Consider the following 13,638-nt stretch of genomic DNA (forward strand, 5'->3'; position numbering starts at 1 on the left):
GCTGTTTCCACCATCTGGTGGCACCCAGGGATTGAACTCAGATGCCAGGTCGTGCTCTGGACTCTAGACTTCTGGAAGGACGACTAGGACACGACCAGTCGAGAAAGGGTCTGCAGCCCAGAAACTTTGAGAGCAACACGCCCTGTGTCCTTGCGTTGATACAGTGTATGAACAGCCGTGCTGTGATCTGGAGGGGCTCCTTCAGCCACTCCCTGGGCTTCCCATTCCCAAGGTCATCTGACCACAAAATCTTTTCATTCCGTACCGGCTCCTAAGACCCATGGAGCTGAGAAATGCCAACATGGGTCCCCGACAGTGGTGATGAGGATGGAGGTGGCCGAGGTGCATCCAATGTGGCATGCAGATATGTAGCTCTTCATGTAACTACCATACAAGGCGACCACGCCAGCGGCAGTCAGCTCTAGTCGCTGTGGAACAAACCCAAGAGCAAGCCCATCCCCTTTGAACCTAACAGTTAAAACAGTACTTCAAAAAAGGATTTTTCAGGTGAGATGGCTGGCTCAGCGGCTAAAGGCACTTGCTGCCTAGACTGATAACCTGGGTTCCATTCCTGGGACCTAAAGATTTGTGTGACTTCATCCATAGGGTAGGTCCGCCATCTGAACTCATCCCAGCGAGTTATCTTGGCTGGAGCGAGGAGATAGCATATATATATATATGCTATCCTAGCACTTGAGAGGGTGAGAAAGGAGGACTCCTGCAAGTTTGAGGCCACCCTTGACTACATGGCAAACACTACCTCAAAATAACAAAACGTCTCAGCTGGAGAAGGCTGGTTTGTCCAAGACTCCTAGCCAGGAAGACAGTGTGTCAGTCACTGGAGTCTGCATCTCAGGACCGAGGTCCTGGGATCATGAACCCCTGCTCAGGGAACCCACCAAGCTGGGGACTGAGCACAAGCCCTTGGGCTCACTCTCTCTCTGTGCCTCAGCTCTTCCTGGCTGCTCTCAACACAAGCTGGGCTCCTGTTTCTAGACAGGCGTGTGAAACATGCTCCGAGTCTCCAGGTTCACCGAGGCGCTGCTCCGGTCGAGGGCACCCGAGCGTGTAACGCCCTGCGTCAGATTCGGTGCACAGCGGCCGCTCGCCATCCGTATTTAATCTTGTCAGCCCGTTAATTTTTAACTATGTTTGCTAGCAAGGGCCATTAGAGGTCCCTGGGAGCTGAGCTCAGTGAAGCGGGCACAGCTCGTGCACAATGTATGAAGCTCAAAGTTAGGCTGTCCCACTTTCTCATCCTGTCATTGGGTTCTGGCCCTCCCCCCCTGGGCAGCACAAACTCTGAATAAAACATGATCCCATTTGGAGTCAATTTTCCTTTTGCTCCCATCACAACTGGTTTTCTTCAAAGAGAAAAGTTCGCTCTTCCGTTTATGGAGCTGGTGTTGGGTAATTACAAAGTTTCCTTGTGGCTCCAAAGTCACACACTGAATGTATCTGGGGGGCCTGGGCCTCGGGAGCACTAGAACCCACCGCGGACGGCCAGCCTGGTCCCACATGGAACCTCTCTGTCCACGCCAAAAGCTCTAGGTGGCCTTGCCCGCTTCTGCTCTTTCTCTATCCCCCCAAAACCACGTCCAGCACAGGTTTTTCTCACCAGGTGCTAGTCTGATGTTCTATATTCTCTCTCCTGCTCAACACTGGGGGATGGGGGGTGGAGGTAGGGGGTGGGGAAAGGACTGCCCTCTGGCAACACCAGGCTCCCTTCTGACAAAGGGAAGGTGTGGAAAGGCTCTTTAGTAAGTCCTGGCGGCCACACATTCTGTATCCTTCCTCTCCAATTAACCTCATGAGACAGATGTTCACGCTGCTGTTTATACGGAAGGTAGCTTAAGGTCAGTAGATGAAAGAAACTTGCCTGAAATCTCAAATTTAACAGAGCAGGTAGCAACTGTCATTTTAAAAAAAAAATTCTGTTTGTGGGACTGGTGAAATGATTCAGCAAATAAAATGTTTGCCCTAAAAACCCGAGAACTCAAGTTCAAACACTGTAGCTCACAAAAAGGTGAAGAGAGCTGGCTCCACTTGCCTCTGGCTTCCTGGTGCATACCATGGTACATATAGGCAAACACACAACCACAGACACACAAAAATGAGCAATTTAAAAAAATCCTGTTTGTGAGCCTCAAGTGGTAGCACACCTGTAATCTCCACTCAGGCTTTTTATGACAGAAAGAGTATAAATTTGAGGACAGCCTGGACCACAGAGGGAGACCCTGTCTCAAAAAGCAAACAAACCAACCAAAAAAAAAAAAAAAAAAAAAAAGACTGTTGATTTTCTTTTGGGAGCCTCGTGATCTTGAACTAGCGGCCTCCTGCCTTCAATGCTGGGACCACAGGCAGGAACGACCAGGTCCCGTTTCTATGCTGCTGGAGACTGAACCCAGGGCCTTCGGCATGAGAAGCAGACACTCTACCAACTGATCCACACCCCCACCTCTCCTGTCTGGTTGCCAAGGGTTCTGACTAGGTGCTAGGAACCTCTATCTCTCCCCAGTGTCATACTGCTCTTCGGAGAGAAGTCCAAAGACATGAGCCCACAACAAGAGAATTTAGGTGTGGTTCAGAGACTCAGGAAAATCCTGGGGCCGACCCAGCGTTCACCTTTCACACAGAGGAAGATAAAAAGATGCTTCAGGAAACCTGGAGTCCCGGGTGCTAAGAGAACTCAGCACTGCTGTGCCGACTGAAGGAGACCCTGGGAGACCTTCTCCCGGGACAAGTGACGAGGAAGCTTATTTCCAGGGTAGCCTCTGATTTAGAGCTCCACTCATAGCTCTAAAGGCTGTCATGCCTATGGAGCCAGGGGCTACGAGGAGCAGATGAGAGCACTGAGGAGGCCACAGGCGGAGGGGCCTTCCCCTTTGGCAGCTTACCTAACAGACGGCGTGTGTCCTGTCATGACAAAGGAGAGGCTTTAACTACCTGCCTCCTCCTTGCAGGATGTTTAGACATTCCTTAAAAAGGCACAGGGAAGGGCTCAGCTTGTTGGGCTGGGAGAAGAGGAGAAGGTTTGAGAAACAGAACTCAGTGTTGAAATGCTTGCCTAGAACGGTCTATCCCCGGCAGCAGAAAAAGAAAAATAGAAATCAAGCCAAAGAAAAAGCAGCGCACACACAGAGCCCCCAACAGCAGGTTACTTTGATGTACCAGACATTACTAACGCTTTATCACTAAGAATCCTTAGCCCATGTTCCCGGAGCAAGGAGGTGTCAAAAGCTGAGGCCGCACAGCTGTCAAATGGCAGGCCCGGTCTGGCCAGGCGGCACTGGAAACTGTGCATGGTCCTTACACTACCACTGCCTGAAGGGAGTCCGGGGGGATTACAACCTGAATGGCTGAGGTTGCCATTGCCTGGACTCCTACTACTCCAGTCTCCTGGACTGCCAAACTTCCTGTTCCAGAAAACCTGCCCAGATTGGCGTTCTGTGGGGTCACGGGATGTGGGGGACTTTCTGCAGGGGCACCACTATGCAAGGCCTGGGATTGCCTCAACCCCCTACAGCCGTACTGGAGGGACAACAGGGGTTCAAGGACAAGCTGGGGCTATGAGAATCTGTGTCACAGAAGTGCACACCTGAAATCTCCATGCCGCCCTGTGACGTCCCAGGATTTCACTAAGGTAGGAAACTCCCCCGAGGGATCAGAAGGCCTAGTTTACTTTTTGACAGGGCTGGCCACCAGCACAGAGCTTCCGATTGCCTGCTGGGCTGCAAACAGGCACCATAAACTATGAAACTTTGTGGAGTGAGGCCCGCCTGGTGCCAAGGCATGGTGCTAGCTGCCGGGTACAGACGGTCCCTATCCCTGGCCATAAACCCTTGTGCTCTGAGGACAGACCTTGAGTGTCAAGCCTCAAGTCCATGTCTCACTCGGTTCCCCACAGGGCAGGGTTACTGACAGCAAGATGACAGAGAATTAAAACAAACAAAAACCTCAAATCCAATTCTTGTAAATTGTACCGTGGGGCTGGAGAGATGGTTCAGTGGTTAGAGTGCCCTTTAATTGCAGCCCGGACAGGTGGGGACAGGAGCAGGTTGGCCAGGGAAAGGAGGCGTGTCAGTGAGCTCTGGGTTTGAGAGCATGCCTCACTGAAGACAGGCAGACTGAGGATGACTCCTCTCCCCGGCCTCAGGCCTCCCCAGGCATTGGTGCCCCTCCACGAATGGAAAAAGGGAAAAAGTTACACCCCACCAAGGGAATGGCCAGCGCACAGTGCCATTCAGGTAACCCATACCCCCTGGATCTGTCTGCCCCTCTGTGATCTCTATTGTGTTTGCTCTTTCCCATGGACTAGTCCTGAGTTTGTTGGGGGTTAAACCTTTAAACTTTTTGTGGTGTGTCTCGATGTCTCCCGGCGCGCCCCCCAAGAAGCCTGCTGTGATTCACAGTGCGTCTCTTCTGTCACTCGGGTGAGGCTTCCCTGCAGCAACAGTGAGTCAGAAGGTGCCCTGAAAGAGCAGCGCTTGGGACCTTCGGGCCCGACTCTGGGGCCACCTAATGCGGGGTGGGGGTTTCACGTTCTGCCACAGCAGATTCAAGAAGGTAAGAACTACGGACAAAGGGCCTGTGTGTTGTCCTCACCTTCCAGAATGTGGATGATGAAACGCACCTCTGCTACCCAACGACTCAGACAGTGTATACTATAAATTTCAAACATCAGCGACCTTGAGGGTAAAGCAGACGGTCACTTAAAAAAACGCTAATGTTTAGAAGTCCGACATGGGCTAGAGAGCCGCGCTTCCCTCTGCAAAAATAGTAAGGCAGTACAGGCTGTGCTGTCCTGTGACTTTATCCAACTTGGAGAAGGTTGGGCTTGAGAAAGGAATCTCACTAAAGACCAGGCTGGCTCGGAGCTCTGGATTCGTCTGCCTCTGCCTCCCAAGTAGAGGGACTAGACTACCGGTGCATGCCACCAATCCATCAAAACCTATGAGATTTGATGGCACGTAAGTACCGTTAAGCCAGAGCTGCTGAGACTTGTAGCTCATGACTAGAATTGAACCAGAAATGGGAGCTAACTCATTTTTTAATGGGAGATCCCATGTCTTCCTTAGGACCAGAGCAGGCACATAGGCAGTATGTGTCCACTAGCTAGATGCGTCAGCCTTGCTGGTCTGATGGAAGAACTTCCGGTAGCTGATGGCCTGCTGGCACGAGGATCTTCCGGCATGAAGCTCAGGGTTGTTTCGGAGCTGAAGAGGAGGAGAGCAGCATCGAGGAGGCCCAGGCACCTGGCTCAGTCTTCTTGGGTGCTCTTTTGGAGTCTGCTCGCGAGGAATGGACAACTTAGTTGTTATGGGCCTGGTCCTCACAAACTTCAGCCAGGGATGAAACACCTTTGCTCCAAAATTGTAGCATCAGAAATAATAATAATAATAATAAAAACCAAAACGCTATAGTCTACTGGAGATCGCTTTTTGTTCTGATTAAAATTTTTATTGAAATCTCTCAAATATCATCAAGAAATAGTTTTTGCAAAATAAGGGGAGGGGGGGCTAGCAAACGTTCAACACGGGAGCTCCCTTTGCTGGTCTGCGGTAGGTTGATATGTGACAAACACATTCCCAGAGACAAATCTAATTTGCTGGAGAAGTGGACAAAAGACAGGTGTGTTGGGCTTTGCCTCTGGAGAGAAACACTAGAAGAAAAAAAAAAAATCCATGTCTCAAAACAGAGCACAACATTGAAGGAAAAAAAAAGAAAAAAGAAAAACTGCAAAATTAGAAAACTCTCCAAAACATTAAGTTTTCAAAGCAAAACACCAGTGGCCTAGTAAGGGGCCGCCTACTCTGCTCCCCTCCGGTTAGCAGTCTTGGAAGTGATCTTTGCCTCTTTTGAGAGATTTCCCATCTACTTAGAGGAGAAAGTTCCAAGGAGCCACTGGAGCGAGGCCCCGCCAAACTTCCAGTAAGTCTTTGGTGAGCCGGCACCTTGGTAGGTTAGTCCAAAAGGGAAGCGGGGGACAGGCTTGCTCTAGTCACTGGAATCACTGTGCTCTGGGGCAACTTTGCATCTTCTCAGGCCCGTCTCCTCATCCGTACAAGGCGCTGGACCGGCTGTCTCTAAAGCCTCTACCAGTTGCTCTGCGTCCCAACACGGCCAGATACATTTAAAATGAATGTTCAGAGAAGAGTGGGCTCCCAAGACACAGATCTCGCAACCGGCGGGCGGGAGTTCCAGCAAATCTAAGGCTGACGGCTGCGTCAAGCGGATTCCAGGCCGGGAAGTCTCAAGAGAAGGGGGCCTGTGCGTGACGCAAGCCAGTAAGGTACACGGCTAAGATCCATCTACTCTCGCACTGTCCCGACATCCTTCCTCACAGTGACACAGGCTCTCTAAGTCTCCTAAGAGATTATCAGAACCAGCGCCCCCCTATCCCCCAAGCACTCCCGATTTCCTATGTCCTGTCATGACCAAAGCCAGCGTGAGTTCTTTCTGGACTCGGTCAGGTCCAGTGGTGACTGGCTTGGTTGCCGACTGCCCACAGATTCTTAAGACTATGTGCAATGTTGCATCATATCATGGCATGTGTCGATAGTGAGGTCAAGGGTCAGGTGCCCCATTCTGAGGGCGGGCATAGCACCTGCACGCGAGGCGTGGGTACACAAGGGGTGTTTAATGCTCCTTGTTGTCAACAAAGTTACCCACAAAAGTATTAAGGAGTCGGTGACAGACAGCCACAGCCTAGCCCCGCCGCCCGCCAGCTGTGAGGGTTGCTGAACTTTGATGCAGAAACACCGGGCAGAGGACAGAGGGCATGAGGCACGTCTGCTCTGTGGCCCCGGTTTGTTTCCTGCACCAGGGCCACTAGCCACCACCTCCTGCACGTTCCCTCCTCCTGGCCATGCTCTCTACCTCCCGCCGTGGACACGGGCACCGAGGCCTTCCCCTGGAAGTCTCTGCCTGGAGCCGAGAGGGCCCGGGAGAGCAGCTCAGAAGGCCGGCGGCCTCTGCTGGGGCAAAGCGATGGCGTCTCCCGTGAAGAGGGGTCAAAGAGCGCTTAGTCTAAGTACTCCTGAGCCGGTGGCTTCAGGGCACTCCCTGGGGCCGCTCGCTGGGGCGTTCTTATCAGGACAGCTCTGTGTAACGTGAAGGTGTTCCGCTGAGCCTTGGAAACAAATACCAGGCAAAACAAACCTGCCCCTCCCCTGAGCAGCTGACAGTTTAAAAGCATTTCTTGCGTCTGTTTAGTGTGTCTGTGTGCATGTGCGCATGTGTGAAGGGAGCGGGCAACCAGCACGAGTCAGTCCTCTCTTCTACGTGGATCCCGGGAACTGAACCCAAGCGTCCAGGCTGGGCAGCGGCGCCTTTCCCCGATGTGCCATCTCGCCAACCCAGGGCCTGGCAGTTTTTAAAGGGCCCGGCTGAGTGGCATATGTGCTAAGACAGACGGAGTCTGCCTGTGACTTTTGTGACCAGCACTTCCCACGGGCCAATGAAATGAGCGGTGGCTTCCAAGGGAAAGGCTCAGCTCTGATTACTACTCTCACCTGAAAGAGGCGGATCCCGGGGAACCACGGCCTCCAGGGGAGAGGAAGCGTTAGTACGAATCTCCTTGCTTTTGGGGAGAAGCGAGGAGTCTGTATATAAAACTCAGGCGAGAAGAGTAGGCAGCAGAGAGCCACCGCTGACATGTTCCTTTCCTGCACATGGCAACAAGGAACGCTTGGTCTTTCCTGAGACGTACATCAAAAGAGAGATCAGGCTTCCTCTTGGAAGCCTCCCTGCGGTCCCTCAGCTCCCTGTGCACAAGAGAGCAGGAGCCCCTTAATTCATACATGCCAAACACACATTAAAACTTGTCCCTTGAGTGTGTGCCTCCCTTCGATACCAGTTGTGCACGCACACAAACGAATGAACACACGAACACGAACACACACACACACACACACACACACACACACACACACACACACCCTTAATACCCTATGCTCCTGTGATGCCCTTCTGCTAGCTGGGAGTCAAGGAGGGAAGCCTGCCCAGCCTTCGCATGTGCCATGAGGGTGAGCTCATTAAGGAAGAGAGAGGTGTCCTTTGGGGCAGATGTCAGGCAGTGGGTGGGATCCTGGCCGTCAGACTGCCCTCGGAGGTCCTGGAGGGCCGTCAGCTTGTTGTAGAGGGAATCATTCACCTCCTGGGGGTGAATCTGTTAGCTGGGCGGGTGTTAGTCACATGGTGTGCTCTGGGGAACCGGGTTTGGAGGGGCTGGTGGTAGAGTGAGTGACGTGGTGGCCGATGGGTATAAATTACCTGGGCATGCAGTGAAGCGGGATAGGTGAAAGCAGGAGGAGGAAGAGCAGGCGCTAGCTCCGCTGGGTACAGAGGGTACGGGGCCCACACTTCAGGGCTACTGGGGTAAAGTGCAGGCACTGTGAGCTCATCTGCAAGAAAAGAATAAGGAAGAGTTAGTGGTTACCAAACAAACAGCTGCTTTCACATCAGAACACAAAACCACCAGCAAACCCGAGCCCAGACCAATGTCAGAGGTCAAATCACTCTCGTTCATCTCACAACCTGTTGCTTTGCTTCCCCAAACCCTGAGCAAAGGAACTGTAAGCACGGATCAAATAAGGCTAGTGTTGGCCGCCGGCCTGTGGAGGTCATGGGCCGGGGCTCCGCCCTGAACACTGTGCCGTCTCTCCAACTGTAGCTGGGGACCCAAGAACAGTGGGAATTTCCTGCTGAAACAGAGCGTGGCCCCCTGAGGGATGGAAGGAAGAGAGAGGAGGTCTGTGTGCAGCAGACATCCCAGGAGAACCTTCTGTGTGCCTTGCAGAGAACGATGGGTGACTGGCAGGACCTCAACAGCTCAGAACTCCAAGACCTGTGTGGCTGTCAGTGCTGCTGTGGACAAATAAACCATGATAATGCATGTTCCATTTTGTCCTCAAAGTACAGGGCCACTTGGATCATTACAAACTCATAGAAGTGAAGTATCTTGAGCATCCCAATTGAAGTCAGGCTCGCAGAAGATGTAGCAGGAAGGTTTCCAGCGGCCGTTTATTCTCACTGGCCTAAAAGTTCCCTGTGTAGCTCAGACTCTATTCAAGCAACCTGTGCTTGCCAGATGGAAGGTCAACTGCCAAGCTGCCCAATGCAACAGGAAGCAATCTCTTAAGAGCAGAGGCAGAAACACTTCTGAGCTCAGCACAAGCAGGAATAACACTGCTCACGGGACCCCGGAAAGCAGCAATCTCAGGATTTGCTTTTCTCACCTGTCAATATCTGAAACCAAGTATACCGAGGATGCTTCCCCAGACAGCTGAGGGAGGCAGGGAAGGGGGACTGTAAAAAGCCATTAGTAACTGCCACTGGATGGCCCCGAAATCCAGGGGACACGTGACCTGAGGTCAGGAGTCATTTCCCTCCTAGCCATTCCCAAGCAAACCTGCCACCCTCCATCCTCTCTTGCCCCAGAGACGCTGGCTCTTGCCTGCCAGGACCTTCAATATTAGGGAAGGACACTGAGGACAGCCAACTGCCATGGGTATAACTGTATGGAGCAACCAGGAAATGGAGGAAGGGCCCGAAAGGAAGTACACACGAGACAGGCACAGGGAGGAGGCATGGTCCTGAACAGGCTGGACTTCTATGAGGGCAGGGACAGCCTCAGAGTAGTTCACGCTGATCTCCAGACATACAGGATCCCAACATTGGCTAAATGGACCATGGCAGATTTCGCTTCTTCCCTATCCGTAGCCCTCCTTGCGGCAAGATAGTTAAAACCCTGGTGAAAAAGAGAGACTGAAAATTGAGGTGGCAGAGACTAACTGCTAAGTGTGAAGCTGATTGTTATTTAGCCAGGAAATAATAGCACCACTTGTTAGGAGGCTGTGTATCTACCCCAAGTCCTTGGGTGTGTGGTATAGCCCAAGGCGGCAATCCCTCAGAGGGCAGAGAGCAGAGCCCCACAGATCCTGCATTTCCGGCTGTGAAGAGACCATATGCTTTCCGTCAGAGCTGTCCTTGTGGGAGCCTCGCTAGTGGAAACTAACCCCTGCCAGGACCCAGGCCTCAGGGTTTACTCCACCAACTGCTCTCAGAAATGGTGAGCTATTACTGTTGTTGTTGTTATTTTAGCTACCAGACTATTTTAGGACGTTCTGCGTCTTTCGTAAAAGTCAAGAGAGTCTCATGACCCAGTGCACTCATCGCTAGCTCATGTCCGGATGTGACAATGGGACACCTTACAGCTCACTGTCAACCAGTGTCAACCAGCAGAAGCCAACAGAGGGGCACGCTGGACCGGAGCTGCTCCGTGGTCCTTCAGACAGCCTGGCAAATGTAAAGCGCCACCTGTAGGAGCGCCCTGCCTGGTGATGCCGAGGCAGAATCACACACACCATCCATCACCACTTCTGCTCCCTTCTTAGGACAACCCAGGGATATTTTCAGCAGCTATTTTGTAAATGTGAGGGGTTTTTTAGTAGCTCTACAGACACTTTTAAAGAGGAGAAACCCCACTTCATCCGATTTAAGTATGATTTTCAGAGGTGAAATTACTCGCTGGTTATTTTTTGGTGCAACCATGGAGTCATGGGAGGCTGAGCCGTGAGACTGTCTTGACATTTCACAAGAAGGCTAGCTGATTATATCCTCACGATACCGAGCAAACTAAATTCGAGGAAGAGAAGAGCCATGAAGACACGGTGGATCAGATTTCAATCTTGATCTGACTGAGGTAATGAAGGATTTCCAAGCCTTTCTACACTCCTACTGGGCCTATAACCTCTATTACACCTGCGTGGTGCTCAGGAACAAGTCACCTGAGAACCGTCTATGGACGCAGCACAGCAGACCAGGATATACTTGACATTCCATACATGTAGATGCTGCGCTGACTACAGGACGGTGTGGTTAGGGTGAGTGTCTAAGCATTCTGCTCTCTAGGCTTCTGAGAAGGGATTTATGGTTCCTTGAACGTCTGGAGATGGCTGATACTTGGATTACAACCTACATCTGGAAGTGGTCCTCACAGGCTGAAAACTCCAAAAACATCCCCTCCCAAGAAGCTGGTTTTCCGCTTGCTAATATGGTCTTGAGAAAATGACGGGGTTTCGGAGCGAGACCTGCCTTGGGAACGGTACTAAAATGAAGGAACAGGCAGAGCCCACAGAGCACAACCCATCTCTTAACATCGCTTCTCCTGCTCAAGCTGACAGAACAGGGAAGAAGCGAAGCCTGAGGCCCAGGGAATGAAAGACAGTGCAGAGGGAGTCAAACTCCTGAGCACCCACCGCCGTGAGGGTAGACCAGGACCTTTACATTTGGACTTGGTCCGACCCTCCCAAGAAGCTGGGTGAATCTGTTCCCGCCACACAGCTTACCCTAAAGCCCTCTACCCTTTCTCCTTTCGCACCCCTGGGTAACTTGTAAAGGGCAATATCCTGCTAAATGGGCCTTAAAGACTCAAACAAGCTGAAGCCCTAAGAATAAATGACCTAAAAGCGCCGGTTCTGTTCTGAGGAACAAGGACGACAGGCTTCCAGAGAGGAAGTGTGGAGAGGGCTCACTGAAGCAAACCGTCGCCTTGCTTCAGTGAGCCCAGGCACCCCGCCGGCAGCGACCCACAGTGCATTAGAGGACGTCTCTTCAAATCCTCTTGCTTGCCACTCTAAAACACATCATCTGTTCTCATCACACCCCCTTTTCAAAATCCCTGTGCAGGCCCCTTTGCTCCCAGGATGGTTTTAAAAGCCCTGGATTTCCCTCTCTGTGGACTGTGCCTACCTCTTTCCCACTTGGGCCTTTAGCGCTGCTCTCTCCTCAGGCCACCTGGCTTCGCTCTTCAGTGGACTAGGTTTAAAAGCTATTTCCTAAGGGGCCACCAGTTCTCCTTCCCTGCTTTTTACATTGTGTTCCTACCCTACCCCAAGACAATCAATCAGAGGGCCCCTCCTGGGTAGGCTCTTGCCCCAGCATGGCCAAACCTAGCACAGAACTAGCAACCAGCCAGCCACTTGTGTTAATAAATGAAGACACACATTCCATCCTGCCCCCACAGAGCGAAAAAAAATCACAAGTCACTTCTCTGATAGGAAAGAAAGACACAAAAGAGCACCAAGATCTAAAGTCTCCTAGTTTCTTTCGAGGAACCCAGGTCTCCTGTCATGGTCAAGTTCCATCCATACACTGTCCACGCCTAGTCCAGTTCTCCTGCTCTGCACAGGTAACGGAATGTGCTTCTGCAGCTGGTGGGAGACCCGAAGTGTATGTGGTGGGGCGAAGGAGGCTTCAGTGCTAGCTTTCAGAACAACCAATTTATTACAATAAACTAAAGCACAGAGAATTAGAAAACAGAAAGCTCTTTTGTTATTATTATTATTATTTTAAGACAGTTTCACTGTATAGCCCTAGCTGTTCTAGAACTTGTTCTGCAGACCAGCCTGGCCTTGAACTCACAGAGATCCATCTGCTTCTGCTGCCCCAGTGCTGGGATTATTAAAGTCATGTGTCACCACCTCCTGGCTTCAGAACGTTTTCTAGAAGATGAAATTTTAGCCAGGAAAACCAACAGCCATGACATGGAAGGCCCAAACACTGAGAATTTTTTTTTTTTTTTTTAAGACAGGGTTTCTCTGTATAGACCTGGCTGTCCTGAAACTCCCTCCATAGACCAGGGAGGCCTTGAATTCAGAGACTCACCTGCCTCTGCCTCCCAGTGCTGGGAGTAAAGATGTGGGCCACCAATGCTCGCCGAGAGAAGCAGTTTTACTTTGGAAGAGAAAAAGAAAGAAATAAAGGAAGGAAGGAAAAAAAGAGAGAGAAAAACAAGAAAAAGGAACAAACCCTTCCATTAGCAGTCACCACTCACCATACCTACACACCTCAACAAGTAACTTAGGCACTTCCAAAGTCATCCTGCCTGCCTGCCTCCGGGTGACAATCTGCATTGAGATTGGAGACACAAGTCCCCACAGTAAATGTGGGTTCAGCAAAGTAACTGCTAGGCACCCCAAGGAGAAACCAGGGCTGGGTAGGCCCTGTTCCAGCTACCACGGACCTTGGCCATTTCTTCTACTTCAGTTACTGATTATGACAACCCATAAAAACCATTCTGCTTTCTAAGTCAATGAAAATGTACTGACCCCGCCAAGCCTAGCCCATCCAAAAGATGCATTCACTGTCATGTCATCAACCCATTCCTTTCCCTACTTTCAGCAGGTGTGTGAGCATGCACACATGCGCAAGCATGCTGTACACATGAGCAAGGATCAGAGGGAGATGTGGACTGTCCTGCTCTAGCATCGCCTGCCGGATTGCTTTGCATCAAGAGCTCAGTGACTCTGGAGCTGGGATGGTGGCCCCCTGGAGCTAGGATAATGGCCAGCAATTCCCAGCAATCTTCCTGTCTCTGCCCTACACGAAGCTTCCTAGTAAGTGCTGGGATCTGAACTGGGAGGTCCTTATGCTTGCACAGCACATGCTCTCCATGGAGGGGACTCTTCCGCCCCACCGTGCATTCCTCTATTCAGGTCACTCTTTAAAAGCCCCTTCACTTCTCATATCCGGACAGCTGATAACTCCTAGTAACAAAATAAATAAAACAGCGAAGACCATTTCATGCCAGCAAAAGCAGTAAGAACACTGGTTAATGTTGACCATGTCCACTCT

General features: G+C 51.3%; 1 protein-coding gene and 1 long non-coding RNA gene across 6 annotated transcripts in view; one reads left to right on the forward strand and one right to left on the reverse strand.

The window, feature by feature from the left end:
• The window catches only part of Rbpms (RNA binding protein, mRNA processing factor), a 152,323-nt gene that overhangs the window by 15,682 nt on the left and 123,003 nt on the right, over positions 1–13,638 (reverse strand). For 2 of the 5 annotated variants that reach the window (XR_002476392.2, XM_021636504.2), the window contains exon 6: positions 8,275–8,405. The exons of 1 other annotated variant lie outside the window; for it this stretch is intronic. Coding sequence is in view for 3 of the 4 variants with exons in the window: in XM_021636504.2 (XP_021492179.1) it covers positions 8,275–8,405 (131 nt within the window). In the remaining variant the exon portion in view is untranslated. Of the gene's footprint in view, positions 1–5,438; positions 5,663–5,723; positions 6,269–8,274; positions 8,406–13,638 lie in introns of those variants that run through there. 2 more of the 5 variants (XM_021636503.2, XM_060381604.1) reach the window with 2 other exon arrangements.
• LOC132653609 (uncharacterized) lies at positions 1,706–5,432 on the forward strand. Its single transcript, XR_009591349.1, has 2 exons — positions 1,706–4,970; positions 5,079–5,432. It is a non-coding gene; the product is annotated as an uncharacterized LOC132653609 (long non-coding RNA).

Source organism: Meriones unguiculatus, chromosome 4, assembly GCF_030254825.1.
Source record: "Meriones unguiculatus strain TT.TT164.6M chromosome 4, Bangor_MerUng_6.1, whole genome shotgun sequence".
NCBI lineage: Eukaryota > Metazoa > Chordata > Mammalia > Rodentia > Muridae > Meriones > Meriones unguiculatus.